Genomic DNA, 13551 nt, shown 5'->3' on the forward strand with positions numbered 1-13551 from the left:
CTTTCCCGACTCCATAAAAGTGTCCTACTACAACTCCCATCCACCTCCCTCCCGGAAGGTACATCCCATGGCCAAACACGACTGTTTCCCCCCTCTGAGACGGTCCCCTGTGGATTATGCCACATAGATCACAACATTGATATCAAATTGAAATACATTTAAGGTAAGTGAAAGACTGACTTGAATTCTCACTTGTAGACAATAATGATTTGACTTTTGTACAGTTTGTAAGCAGCAGCACACGATGAAATACCTAGTAGGATAGCTAAAACAGTTAGCTAATGTAACCTAGCTAGCCCTGCTACTGGCTAGTTACTAGCCTCTTCCTCTATTATCCAGTTAGCTAATGCTACCTAGCTAGCCCTGCTACTGGCTAGTTGCTATCCTCTTCCTCTATTATCCAGTTAGCTAATGCTACCTAGCTAGCCCTGCTACTGGCTAGTTTCTAGCCTCTTCCTCTATTATCCAGTTAGCTAATGCTACCTAGCTAGCCCTGCTACTGGCTAGTTTCTAGCCTCTTCCTCTATTATCCAGTTAGCTAATGCTACCTAGCTAGCCCTGCTACTGGCAAGTTACTAGCCTCTTCCTCTATTATCCAGTTAGCTAATGCTACCTAGCTAGCCCTGCTACTGGCCAGTTGCTAGCCTCTTCCTCTATTATCCAGTTAGCTAATGCTACCTAGCTAGCCCTGCTACTGGCTATCCTCTTCCTCTATTATCCAGTTAGCTAATGCTACCTAGCTCTTCCTCTATTATCCAGTTAGCCCATAACATTGACAGTCCGATAAGGACATCAGAACAAGCTGTGATAAAGCTAATTAGCTTGCTGTCTATCGTGATAGCAGTCTTGGTAAGTAACTATAGAGAATATATATGTATGTATGTATGTATGTATGTGTGTAAATTAGTTAGTGAGAGCCCTTCTGGTTGTAAATTATAGCTAACGTTAGCTAGTTATAGAGTACGTTGCCAAAGAAGCAGCTGGCTAGCGCAGATTAAAGGTGATCGCATATGTGCCAACAACTAATTATATCAGATAGTTAGCTAGTGATTAGTCAAAGGTCACAGAATCAAATGGTGTGTGTTTAAAAAAAATAATAATAGTGTGAACAATATTTTCCTAACTAACATTATCCCTGTCTGTCACAACACAAGACGGGATTCTGGCTTATTTTCTCAATTTTTTTTAATTAAAAAAGTAAAAAGTATTTTCTCAACTCCTACTCCCCAAGTTTACTAATGAAGCATCATCATCGGTCGTTGTAAAACTTTAATTTTTATTTTAATAATAATTGTAATAAATGTAACAGTTGGACAATGGATAAAGATTCCAAAAATTCCAAAATAAAATAGGAGTGATATTGGAAAGACACCGAGATTATGACAAATATTTACATATTCTTATATATATATATATATATACACACACACACACTGTACAGTTAAATTAGATCTATAGAAAGAGGTCATATTTACACAAATGTAAATCACCAATGATCTGTACAAATAAGTACCAATCCACAAATGTAAACCACTATCCACAAAGGGGCAGCAGGGAGCCTAGTGGTTAGAGTGTTGGGCTAGTAACCGAAGGGTTGCTAGATCGAATCCTGAGCTGACAAGGTAAAAATCTGTCATTCTGCCCCTGAACAAGGCAGTTAACACACTGTTCCTAGGCCGTCACTGTTAATAAGAATTTGTTCTTAACTGACTTGCCTAGTTAAATCACTATCCACAAGTGCAATTCACTATTCACAAACATTTGTATGTGTAAATCGATATATTGCTCTGTACATTTTGTTATGACTGCAGATATGCGGGTCATTTCCAAGGGCCTTGAGTAAAATGACTGCCATAAAGATTTGCACATAGGAGCGTTTTTTGTGATTAAACGCACCGTCTTGACACTTACAGTACCAGTCAAAAGTTTGGACATCTACTCATTCCAGGATTTATTTTTACTATTTTCTACATTGTAGAATAATAGTGAAGACATCAAAACCATGAAATAACACATATGGAATCATGTAATAACTAAAAAAGTGTTAAACAAATCATAATATTTGAGATTCTTCAAAGTAGCCACCCTTTGCCTTGATGACAACTTTGCACACTTAGCATTCTCTCAACCAGCTTCATGAGGTAGTCACCTGGAATGCATTTCACATAAAATGTTATTGGGCACATACATGTGTTTAGCAGATGTTATTGCGGGTGTAGCGAAATGCTTGTGCTTCTAGTTCCGACAGTGCAGCACTATCTAACAAGTAATATCTAACAATTTCACAACATTACCCAATACACACAAATCTAAGTAAATTAATGGAATTAAGAATATATAAATATATGGACGAGCAATGTCAGAGCGGCATAGACTAAGATACAGTAGAATAGTATAGAATGCAGTATATACATAAGAGATTAGTAATGCAATATATGTAAACATTATTACAGTGGCCAATGATTTCAAGTCTGTGTATATAGGCAGCAGCCTCTCTGTGCTAGTGATGGCTATTTAACAGTCTGATGGCCTTGAGATAGAAGCTGTTGTTCAGTCTCTCAGTCCCAGCTTTGATGCGCCTGTACTGACCTCGCCTTCTGGATGATAACGGGGTGAACAGGCAGTGGCTTGAGTGGTTGTTGTCCTTGATCTTTTTCAATTAACAGGTGTGCCTTGTTAAAGTTAATTTGTGGAATTTCTTTCCTTCTTAATGTGTTTGAGCCAGTTATGTTGTGACAAGGTAGGGGTGGTATACAGAAGATAGCCCTATTTGATAAAAGACCAAGTTCATATTATGGCAAGAACAGCTCAAATAAGCAAAGAGAAATGACAGTCCATCATTACTTTAAGACATGAATGTCAGGCAATCTGAAAAATTTCAAGAACTTTGCAAGTTCCATCAAGCGCTATGATGAAACTGGCTCTCATGAGGACCACCACAGGAAAGGAAGTTACCTCTGCTGCAGAGGATCAGTTCATTAGAGTTAACAGCCTCAGAAATTGCAGCTGAAATAAATGCTTCAGAGTTCAAGTAACAGACACATCTCAACATCAACTGTTCAGAGGAGACTGTGAATCAGGCCTTCATGGTCGAATTGCTAAAAAGAAACCAGTACTAAAGGACACCAATACGAAGACTTGCTTGGGCCAAGAAACAATGGACATCAGCCCAGTAGAAATCTGTTCTATGATTCCACATTTGAGATTTTTGCTTCCAACTGCCGTGTCTTTGTGAGATGCAGAGTAGGTTAATGGATCTCTGCATGTGTGGTTCCCACCGTGAAGCATGGAGGAGGTGTGATGTTGTGGGGGTGCTTTGCTGGTGACGCTGTCAGTGATTTATTTAGAATTCCAGGCACACTTAAACAGCATGTCTACCACAGCATTCTGCAGTGATACGCCATCCCATCTGGTTTGCGCTTAGTGGGACTATCATTTGTTTTTCAACAGGACAATGACCCAACACACCTTCAGGCTGTGTAAGGGCTATTTGACCAAGAAGGAGAGTCAATGCTGCATCAGATGACCTGGCTTCCACAATCACCCGACCTCAACCCAATTGATGTTTGGGATGAATTGGACCGCAGAGTGAGGGAAAAGGAGCCAACAAGTGCTCAGCATATGTGGGAACTCCTCCAAGACTGTTGGAAAAACATTCCAGGTGAAGCTGGTTGAGAGAATGCCAAGAGTGTGCAAAGCTGTCATCAATGCATAGGGTGGCTACTTTAAAGAATCTCAAATATATTTTGATTTGTCCACACATTTTTTTACTGGTATGGTACATGCTGTCTAGACCGGGCGCGCGTGCGTCTGAATGTTGATTTTTGTCCATCCACACCAGACGCAATCAGGACACGCAGGTGGAAATATCAAAACAAACATTCATGCCAATGAATGCTAGCTTGCTGTTGCTAGCTAATTTGTCCTGGGATATAAACATTGGGTTGTTATTTTACCTGAAATGCACAAGGTCCTCTACTCCGACAATTAATCCACAGATAAAAGGGTAAACCGAGTTTGTTTCTAGTGATCTCTCCTCCTTCAGGCTTCTTCTCCTTTGGACTTTATATGGCAGTTGGCTACCAACTTTAAGGTACATGACCACTACCAACTGGACAGGAGTGTAAACCTCCAGTTCATCTTTCAGTCACCCACGTGGGTATATGCTCCTAAAAACCAATGAAGGCGTAACGCGAGCGGTGTGGTCAGCATGTTAGCGTGCTTATAGAATCAACGGAAAGACAATATATTCCATGGAGCCCGTTTCACCCATTCCCAGGGTGTGTTTGACAGGTCATTAGAAACATTTCCGCGGTCGTAATGTTAACGGGGGGGGGGGAGGGACGACGACGACGACAACAGGCACAAGCAAGAGTGTTAATAAAGAGCCGCAGGGGGTAAAATGAAAGCAATTGATACAGCGAGATTCAAGTGGATTTTAGCACTCCTAACACGGGGGAATAGATGGCTGAAAAAGACAGACCCTCAGGTAGGCGGGGGAATGCCCGTTGCTATACTAATGTGACAGACATGACTAAAATAATACAAGCCCACAAGTTGTCTTTCACCTATTCCTCCCTTTTAGATCAAATGCAGATGAGGAAAGGAAGCCACTTTAGACTGTTGAGATGCTGGATAAATAAAGGTTAAATGATATTTTAAGGCATCTGTATATCCAGGGCATCTCATGGTATTAATGCTGTGTTTCAGCCCCACCCCCCATCTTGGAGACAGGCCTTGTGGCCATGGCGAAAGACCCGTTGGCTGAAGCTGGTCTTCATTTTGATGAGCTCAACAAGCTACGGGTGCTGGAACCAGAGGTGGACCAGAAGACCAGGGAGCTCAAGGAGGAGTGTGAAGACTTTGTTGACAGTAAGAGCATTCCATTTAGCTTCATTTGGAATGTACCATTGGTGTTGAGTTTCATATTGTGGAGATGTACACTCGCACACGTTCTTAATGTTAAAACTGCGTTCTTCAAATGTTGTTGACACCTAATTTACCAAATAGTGTTTTACTAACTTTCGTGCATTCATTCAATACATAGAAATCGGCCAGTTTCAGAAGATAGTGGGTGGTCTCATTGAGCTGGTGGATGAATTGGCAAAAGAGGCAGAGACAGAAAAGATGAAGGTAAGGGTTGTGAGTTTCTTAGTCCATCTTGACAGGGCTCAGACACACACCGATGCCATACTTTTTGTTCGCTCGTTCAAAGTCAATTGTTTTTAACGTGTCAGTCAGATCAACGTGACCGCTGGCTCTACAATCTGCAAGCAATTTCAGGTTGAAAACAAAACGGTGTACTTTGACTGCTAGCTAGCTAGGCCACTGAGTACACTTGCTGCACTTTTCTGTGGGAATGACTGAGGGCTTCTTATCTGGGTGAACGACATGCTGCTGCACTGCCCTCCTTCTCCCAGGCTATTGGAGCCAGGAACCTGTTGAAGTCTGTGGCCAAGCAGAGGGAAGCCCAGCAACAGCAGCTCCAGGCCCTGATAGCAGAGAAGAAGATGCAGCTGGAGAGGTAAGAATACTTGTAGCCTGGTCCCAGATCGGATCTCGCTAGCCTGGTCCCAGATCTGTTCGTGCTTTTGCCCAATCCATTGTCAAGCCAAACATGTTTGGGAGGACAATTCCATAAGGAGTTGGCAAGAGCGCAGAAACAGACTGGCTCCCAGGCTATATTAGACTAGAAACAGACTGGCACCCAGGCTATATTAAAGAGACCAGAAACAGACTGGCACCCAGGCTATATTAAAGAGACTAGAAACAGACTGGCACCCAGGCTATATTAAAGAGACCAGAAACAGACTGGCACCCAGGCTATATTAAAGAGACCAGAAACAGACTGGCACCCAGGCTATATTAAAGAGACCAGAAACAGACTGGCACCCAGGCTATATTAAAGAGACTAGAAACAGACTGGCACCCAGGCTATATTAAAGAGACTAGAAACAGACTGGCACCCAGGCTATATTAAAGGGACCAGAAACAGACTGGCACCCAGGCTATATTAAAGAGACTAGAAACAGACTGGCACCCAGGCTATATTAAAGAGACTAGAAACAGACTGGCACCCAGGCTATATTAAAGGGACCAGAAACAGACTGGCACCCAGGCTATATTAAAGAGACTAGAAACAGACTGGCAACCCAGGCTATATTACTAGAAACAGACTGGCACCCAGGCTATACTAAAGGGACTAGAAACAGACTGGCAACCCAGGCTATATTACTAGAAACAGACTGGCACCCAGGCTATATTAAAGAGACTAGAGAGAGACTGGCACCCAGGCTATATTAAAGAGACTAGAAACAGACTGGCACCCAGGCTGACTAGTTAAAAAAAATATATATATTGTACTGAGGACAGCTGGTTGGTAAAATGTGCCTCTAGGGCAGAAACAAACGTGATTGGTAAAATGTATTAGGCAAGAAATGTATGACTGAGGTCAAGTCTCTTTGTGAAATCGCTAACGATGTGGAAATCTATTTAGTTAGTGTCTCATTCTCAGCGGTTGACCTGCCAGTCAGTCAGTTAATTACTGGGGTTTAATTAAGTTTGTGTTTGTTTGTAATCTCTTCCAGGTACCGCATTGAGTACGAAGCTCTCTCCAAAGTGGAGGCTGAGCAGAATGAGTTTATCGAACAGTTCATTCTACAGAAATAAGGCCCGACGTGTGTGTGTTAGTGACCACGTTTCCAGGGTGCCTGTATTGTTTTTCTATGGGTGATATCCACTACACTATGGGTTAACGGGAATCGCTCATCTGAAAACACAATAACCTCTCTCACACACTTCACAAGCAATCCAAAACTGTTCCAACTAAAACACAGGTTTGGCCCAGACACCGACAGACAGACTACATGCATGAAACTGTAGAACACCTTCAAATGTATTTCACTAGCAGGTGTCTAAGTGAAAATCCCCCTATTTTTAGCATTTTAAGTGTTGGAATGCTTGAATATAGTTCAAACCCGAGGCTCTATAGATTTCACAACACTACAGTATGTAAGTTAACCAAAATGGGGAAGAAAGCTATTTATATATGAAGGAATTTATTTATACTATTTAATACTGAATAATTACTCTGTATAGATTAGTTTTATTACCTTTTTTCTACAAGTGGAAAAACAAAGTACAGTATGTGCATGTTACTGTACATTTCATGATTTTTGAAAACAATTTTATTTTTTGCTGTGTTGCCCCCCCCCCCCCCCCCCCCCCCCATATCCCATCCCATGTGTATCTTAATTCTGTTTTACATCTAAGGTACGAATACATTCACAGTTTTATCATTTCACCTGTGTCTGTGGTACTACACCAACACATTTACCCTCAGGTGGCTTATTGGAATTTCAGGCCAGTGTATACCATTTTATTTATTTTTTAAAGTGAAGTACATTTCAAAGGTATATTATTTTATGTTTACAGTAAATATCATCCTCCTCTGCATTCATCTTATCCATGTTAAAAGTTAGTAAACCAACTTAGTGGACCAACTTCATCAAAAGATGAGATATACTTGAAATAAAAAAGGATTTGCACATTTTGATTCTCTTGGGTGTCCAATATTCTTGACTATTGCTAATCTGTGATGATCAAAACAATATGAATTGTTAAGAATGTTTAACGTACCTATGATGTTTTATTGACTTGAAATGTACCAATTGACAATTCATCACTTGAGGAGAAGAGGGAGAGAAAAAAATCACTGAAAATGAATACTGTAGACTAAGAGGTATGATCGCCTGGACAGACCGCTGGGTAACACAGTACAGTGTATTACAGAATGTACAGGTGGATTAGTAGCCCGAGTGCCAATCTGTTTGTGCCATCAAAAACCAAACAGGTGACAAGGACAGCAATGGAGTTGGACAATAGCACAAACAGACTGGCACTCAGGCTAGAAATGAGTGTCTTTTATTTGCTCTTCTTGGCCTTAGCTGAGCCCTTTCCTCCCTGAGTGTTGGTGTTGTAAGCTGAGCTGAAGAGCATTGTGAACAGCAGCATCAGAGGAATCAGGAGGTACGGAGCGTAAATAGCTGCCAGGGTGTAACGCTCCTTCTGGGTCTGGGGACCAGGGTGGGGCTCTGTGGGGAAGGTGTAGTAGAGGATGTGGGCTAGGATGGGGACCAGGGTGGTGACTACGTGGGTGGAATACACAATGGCCGGAGTCCTGATCCACTTGCAGCCTCCTGGAAGAGAGGATGGTTGATGGAACAGAATTAGGTTGATTCCCTCCAGTGTTATGACAGACTTACCTGCCTTGTCGTCATGTCTGATTTTTATGACAACGTCTGTGTCCTATTCCCTATATAGTGCACTACTTTTATAATCAGGGCCCTGGTCAAAAGTAGTGGGACAGAAGGTGCCATTTGGGATACAATATACTGATAGAGGGGTGTTAAGGAATGGGCATCCACTAGAGGTCACTCTTGAGTTACACAACTAAATGACTATCTACAACGTGCCAAATCAAAGGTATTTTGCAACATGGGCTTTTATGTTGTAATTCCAAATACCACAGATTATTTATTTTTTTGTTACATTAATTTGCTAGACATTATGGTCGTCCCAAATGGCACCCTATTCCCTATGTAGTGCGCGAGTTTTGCCCTCTTTCGTCCAAAGTACTGAACTAAAGGGGAAAGGGTGCCATTTGGGACGAATCCCATTGTTATCTGACCTTTCAGGAAGGCGTATGCAGCTATGGGGAAGAAGGGTGTTTGAACCAGAGCTTCGCAGAAGATGAAGGACTTGAACCAGGTGGGGGGATCCAGCATCATGGGGTCTCTGAACTCAGCCCCATACCATCTCAAAACATCTTTCAGCTGTAAAATATATGTATATTTTGTAAACACTCAATGGTGCATCGCTATAGGCATATCGGTTGTTACAAGTGATTTCCAACATCCCACTCCAAAATAAATATGGTGATATGACGCAGTCACCGTCACCCACTACAACCTTTCCTTCAAGGACCTACTACTACACACGAGTCAATTAAACATGTCGAATTTAACGTCGTTATTAACGTTACCTGTTGAGGATACATCTGCGCAGGAAGCAACGCTTGAAGATCAATGAATAATGTAATAGGAATGTGAGAAGCAAAATAAAAGACAAATATAATTTCTAATATACGAAGGATACCCATATTGAATCAAATGAAAGATACACCAGCAATATAAACAGCTATCTCTAAGCTTTAATTTAGATGTTATCGAGAACGCATGCGAATTTCCCAACGTTGAAGGAAAAGGGGGATGGGCTAGTGTCGTGGCAGCGCACGTTGAATGGTTCGATTCTATTGGCCCTTTTGCTTGGTTGATCTAGCTGAGGGGCGGTACTGAATATGGAGGCTCTGTTTAAAACATTTTAAACATGGAGCAACCTTCCTTCCTCGACCAGGAATTACTTCAAGCCTAGGGAGGTAGATAAATAGAATTGAACCAGGCGCTATAGCGTGAAAGGACACGTCATTTTAGCGCGACACTCAATGCTTCATTGCTGTGACTCGCTTGCTAGTTGAGATTTCTGATCATGTTAGGCTGCGTTTCATTTAATTTATGTCGTTTTGATCGCGGGGGAAGCAGTAGTAATGTCTGCAGTTTTCGGGTTGGCTATTTGTTTGAAGTGTATTAGTCCATAAATAAATATATTTGCCAAAATTCGTCATCTCTCCCATGTCTTATTCGACTAGTTGTTCTGAAATGTTTATTGCTTGCCTACATTTTACTCCGTCCTCTATGTTTAATATAACACACATACATTAATTATTCATTTCGGGTTGCCTACGTGAAGTTTGTTCTATAGAAAGTATTTGACTAGCCACAAAACCAAGGAAATTAGAAGGGGGGGGGGGGGGGGGGGGGTCGGCAAGGCTATTTTCTTGCCTTGTTGACTTATTGACTTGTTGTTGACTTATTGACTTGTTGTTGACTTATTGACTTGATTATTCACATCATTCTTAGCTAAGTGGTATAGTCGTGCGTTTCAACGGACATAGTTGATTCTGTCCATCTACTCCGATTTCAGTGCACTCGCGCAGAATAATTGATGAATTTACAAATGCTGGGCTGGACAACACCCGTTGATTATGGCCAGTGTCAGTAAACGTTGGCAAAAAAAAAGAGAAATTCAATTGTTGCCAGCAGCACAGTTACAGTCAGTCACCAATGCTCTGGATAACATGAAAACAGCCTAACCAGCTCTGCTAGGGAGAGCAAAATGGTCAGAGTGAGGTGTTCTCTCATTTGTGTCTGGAACAAGTAGCTCCCTTCCTATTTGAAGTCTTTTTAGAGAGTATTAAAAACAATGTTCTCCCTCCTACAATGAGTCAGGGGTTAATAACACTGATACCTAAGCCTAAAAAAGAAGTGCTGCTCATCGATAACTGGCGTCCAATTTGTCTTCTTAATAATGACTATAAGATATTAGCCTTACTACTTGCAAAAATAATTAAAGAAGTCCTGGATGCAATCATTGATGAAACACAGTCTGGCTTCATGAGGAACAGACATATTTCTAACAATGTCAGACTAGTATTAGACGTACTTGACTACTCAGACCTAATAACTGAGGATAGCTTCATATTATTTTTAGATTTTTATAAAGCATTTGACACAGTAGAGCATCAGTTTCTCTTCCACTCCCTTGAGAGACTTGGCTTTGGGGATTTTTTCTGTAAGGCTATTAAGACTCTCTATGCAAATGGTAACAGCTCTATCAAATTGAAATATGGCACCTCACCTAGATTTGAGTTAAAGAGAGGAATTAGGCAAGGTTGTCCTATCTCTCCGTACCTGTTTTTATTAATCAACCAACTTCTTGCAAATTCTTTAACTAATAGTCCTGTACAAGGTATCTCCAGAGCTGGTAAAGACATTATTATAAGCCAGCTGGCTGACGATACTACACTTTTTCTGAAAGATGCTAACCAAATTCCCATATCGATCAATGTGATACAATCCTTTTCCAAAGCGTCTGGTCTTTATCTTAACATTAATAAATGTGAACTCATGGCTGTCAAAGATTGTGTGACACCTTCATATTATGGTATTCCAGTAAAAGAAGAACTTACATATTTAGGCATAACCATTACAAAGGATCAGAAGTCTAGAGGCTTACTAAATTTTAACCCTCTTATTAAAAAAACCCAGAAGAAACTAAATCAATGGCTACAGAGGGACCTATCTTTAAAAGGTAGAGTCCTAATAACCAAGGCTGAAGGCATCTCTAGACTAACATACGGTGCGCTATCTTTATATCTTGACCGTAAAATAAGCAAGGAGATAGACCAGATGCTTTTCAACTTTCTTTGGAGAAACCGTACCCATTACATTAAGAAAACTGTTGTAATGAACACTTATGAGAATGGTGGACTGAATTTTATGGATTTTACTACTTTAAATAATACTTTTAAGATCAATTGGATAAAACAATTTCTAAGAAGACCCACTTCTATCTGGAATTTTATTCCTCATCATGTCTTCTCTACTTTTGGTGGCCTTAACTTCATGTTGTTTTGCAATTATAATATTGACAAAGTTCCAGTGAAACTTTCTGCTTTTCATCGGCAGGTTTTCTTGTCATGGTCCTTAATTTATAAACATAATTTTTCTCCACACAGATATTATATATAGAATAATCGGGATATATTGTATAAAAATACCTCTCTGTTTTTAGAATATTGGTTCCAAAATAATATCCTATTGGTGAGCCAAATGCAGAGGGTCTTTTACTCAGTTATAAAGAATTCTTATCACTTTACAAGGTCCCTGTAACACCTAAAGATTTTGCAATTGTTTTAGATGCCATTCCCTCAGGTGTTGCTATGTTATTCAGGAACCTGTCAAGACCTGACCCTCAGAGCCTACCTTCTGTTGACCCTGTTGACTCATCAGTAGGAAAGATTTGTTTCTCTTTTGGTCCATTCAACAACAGAGCAATATGAACCTTGTTTCAGCAGGATGTTGTATCTATCTATACCTTATGTCATGCCTTATTGGAATGGATTTATTGAGAATATCTGTTGGAAAAAAGTTTGGATGTTGCCACACACATACCTACTTGTTAACAAAATTAAGGAAGTTTCCTTTAAAATTATTCATAAATATTATCCTGCCAACCACTATATGAAGAAGTTTAAGGAAAACATCAACTCAAATTGCTCCTTTTCTAATGACCACCCAGAAACAGTTGTGCATCTTTTTTGGCATTGTATGCATGTAAAAAAAACTGTGGCAAGACATCAGTAGGTTTATAATTGAACACATTTATGAAGATTTTACACTATTGTGGAGAGATGTACTGTTTGGATTCTTTACATACAATAGAAATAAGCGGAATCATTTTTATGTAATTAATTTCATTATTCTTTTGGCCAAATTTCATATACACAAATGTAAATTTACAAACAGAAAACCACATCTTTGTACCCTACAAAAATAAATTGAACTGTATTTTAAGACGGTTAAATGCTCTACTAACAAAAAAGCTGTTAGAATTGTAAGTATATGCATGTCCCTTAAGGTCCTTGTGTAATTGTAATGTGATATTGTACCCCCTAGCTCGATTGTCTATTGTTTGTAATCTATGTATGCTTGTGTTCCCTCATGTGCTTTATGTATTGATTTGAAATTAATTTTAAAAAAAATAATACTTTTTTTTAAAAGTCTGGAATTAGCCAGTTAGCTTGGGTGCTTGGCTGCTGTTGAACTTACGGATCAACCCTACTCCTCGGCCAGAGCCCCTAGTGTGCGCACACTGAATGCTCTGAGAGCAAAACGTTCTGAATTTACAAACTGACAATCTGACAAAGGTATGGATTTACGAACTTCAAGAGGGAACTCTGGGACTCGAGATTGAATTTACGAAGATGCGAAATGCTATGCTAACAAGCTAGCAAGAGGTTGCATAGCAACAGCATCAACTTCCGGTAGACAGGCAAAGCTCTAGTACGCTCAACTGAAACAATACTGTTTGTTTACAGTATACTAAAATGAACTAACACTATATACTCATTAAGTATGTAGTAAACAGTATGTTAGTATGGGTATTTGAACACAGCTACGGAGAAATGCTACCAAGACTGGGTGTTCTAACTGTAATGACTTGAATGAGGTCCCTGAGAAAAAGCGTCAACAGGGAAGCAAGCCCACCAGCTAGAGGTAGTGGCGCCAAGAAGAGTTGCAATGGTTCTTCAAAGGTCCCCTGAGAAGAACATTATGGTTGAGGTAGCTATAACACTATAACGTTACCTCTATAATTTTATAGCTAGAACGCTGTCTAATTTCTGAGACATTGACTCTTGCTATATTAACCAGCAGCTTATACAGCCGTCGATTACCACTGCATTTCTATCAGAAACCCGTATGCATGGTGGTGGTATATGTTTGTAATGTTTCTGATCTATGCATGAATGCACTGTTGCACTGTCCAGAACGTGTGTCTGCAACACCTAGCCCCCACACTCACTGTAGTAAAATACTTGTGTGTAAACATGCATTTTCATAATATAGGTCTAATGACTGCTCCATAATATTT

At 40.2% G+C, this 13551-nt stretch overlaps 2 protein-coding genes across 3 annotated transcripts; one reads left to right on the forward strand and one right to left on the reverse strand.

The window, feature by feature from the left end:
• Positions 1-43: 43 nt before the first annotated feature.
• On the forward strand, positions 44-7851 carry LOC110508093 (intraflagellar transport 20 homolog (Chlamydomonas)). Its single transcript, XM_021588536.2, has 5 exons — positions 44-163; positions 4711-4872; positions 5048-5133; positions 5421-5524; positions 6588-7851. The coding sequence occupies exons 2-5, from the start codon at positions 4746-4748 to the stop codon at positions 6667-6669; spliced, it is 399 nt and encodes a 132-aa protein (XP_021444211.1). The 5' UTR covers positions 44-163; positions 4711-4745; the 3' UTR covers positions 6670-7851.
• Positions 7368-9325, reverse strand: tmem97 (transmembrane protein 97). Of its 2 annotated transcripts, XM_036965671.1 has the most exons (4): positions 9044-9325; positions 8690-8834; positions 7920-8198; positions 7368-7820 (listed from the first exon to the last, which is right to left on the reverse strand). In XM_036965671.1, exons 1-3 carry the CDS (start codon positions 9158-9160, stop codon positions 7924-7926), a joined length of 537 nt encoding a protein of 178 aa, XP_036821566.1. In that variant the 5' UTR covers positions 9161-9325; the 3' UTR covers positions 7368-7820; positions 7920-7923. The 2 variants fall into 2 exon arrangements, with proteins under 2 accessions (XP_036821566.1, XP_021444210.2); XM_021588535.2 differs by having other exon boundaries at positions 7409-8198.
• Between the last annotated feature and the right edge of the window lie 4226 nt (positions 9326-13551).

Source organism: Oncorhynchus mykiss, chromosome 27 (assembly GCF_013265735.2).
Source record: "Oncorhynchus mykiss isolate Arlee chromosome 27, USDA_OmykA_1.1, whole genome shotgun sequence".
In the NCBI taxonomy this organism is placed as follows: domain Eukaryota; kingdom Metazoa; phylum Chordata; class Actinopteri; order Salmoniformes; family Salmonidae; genus Oncorhynchus; species Oncorhynchus mykiss.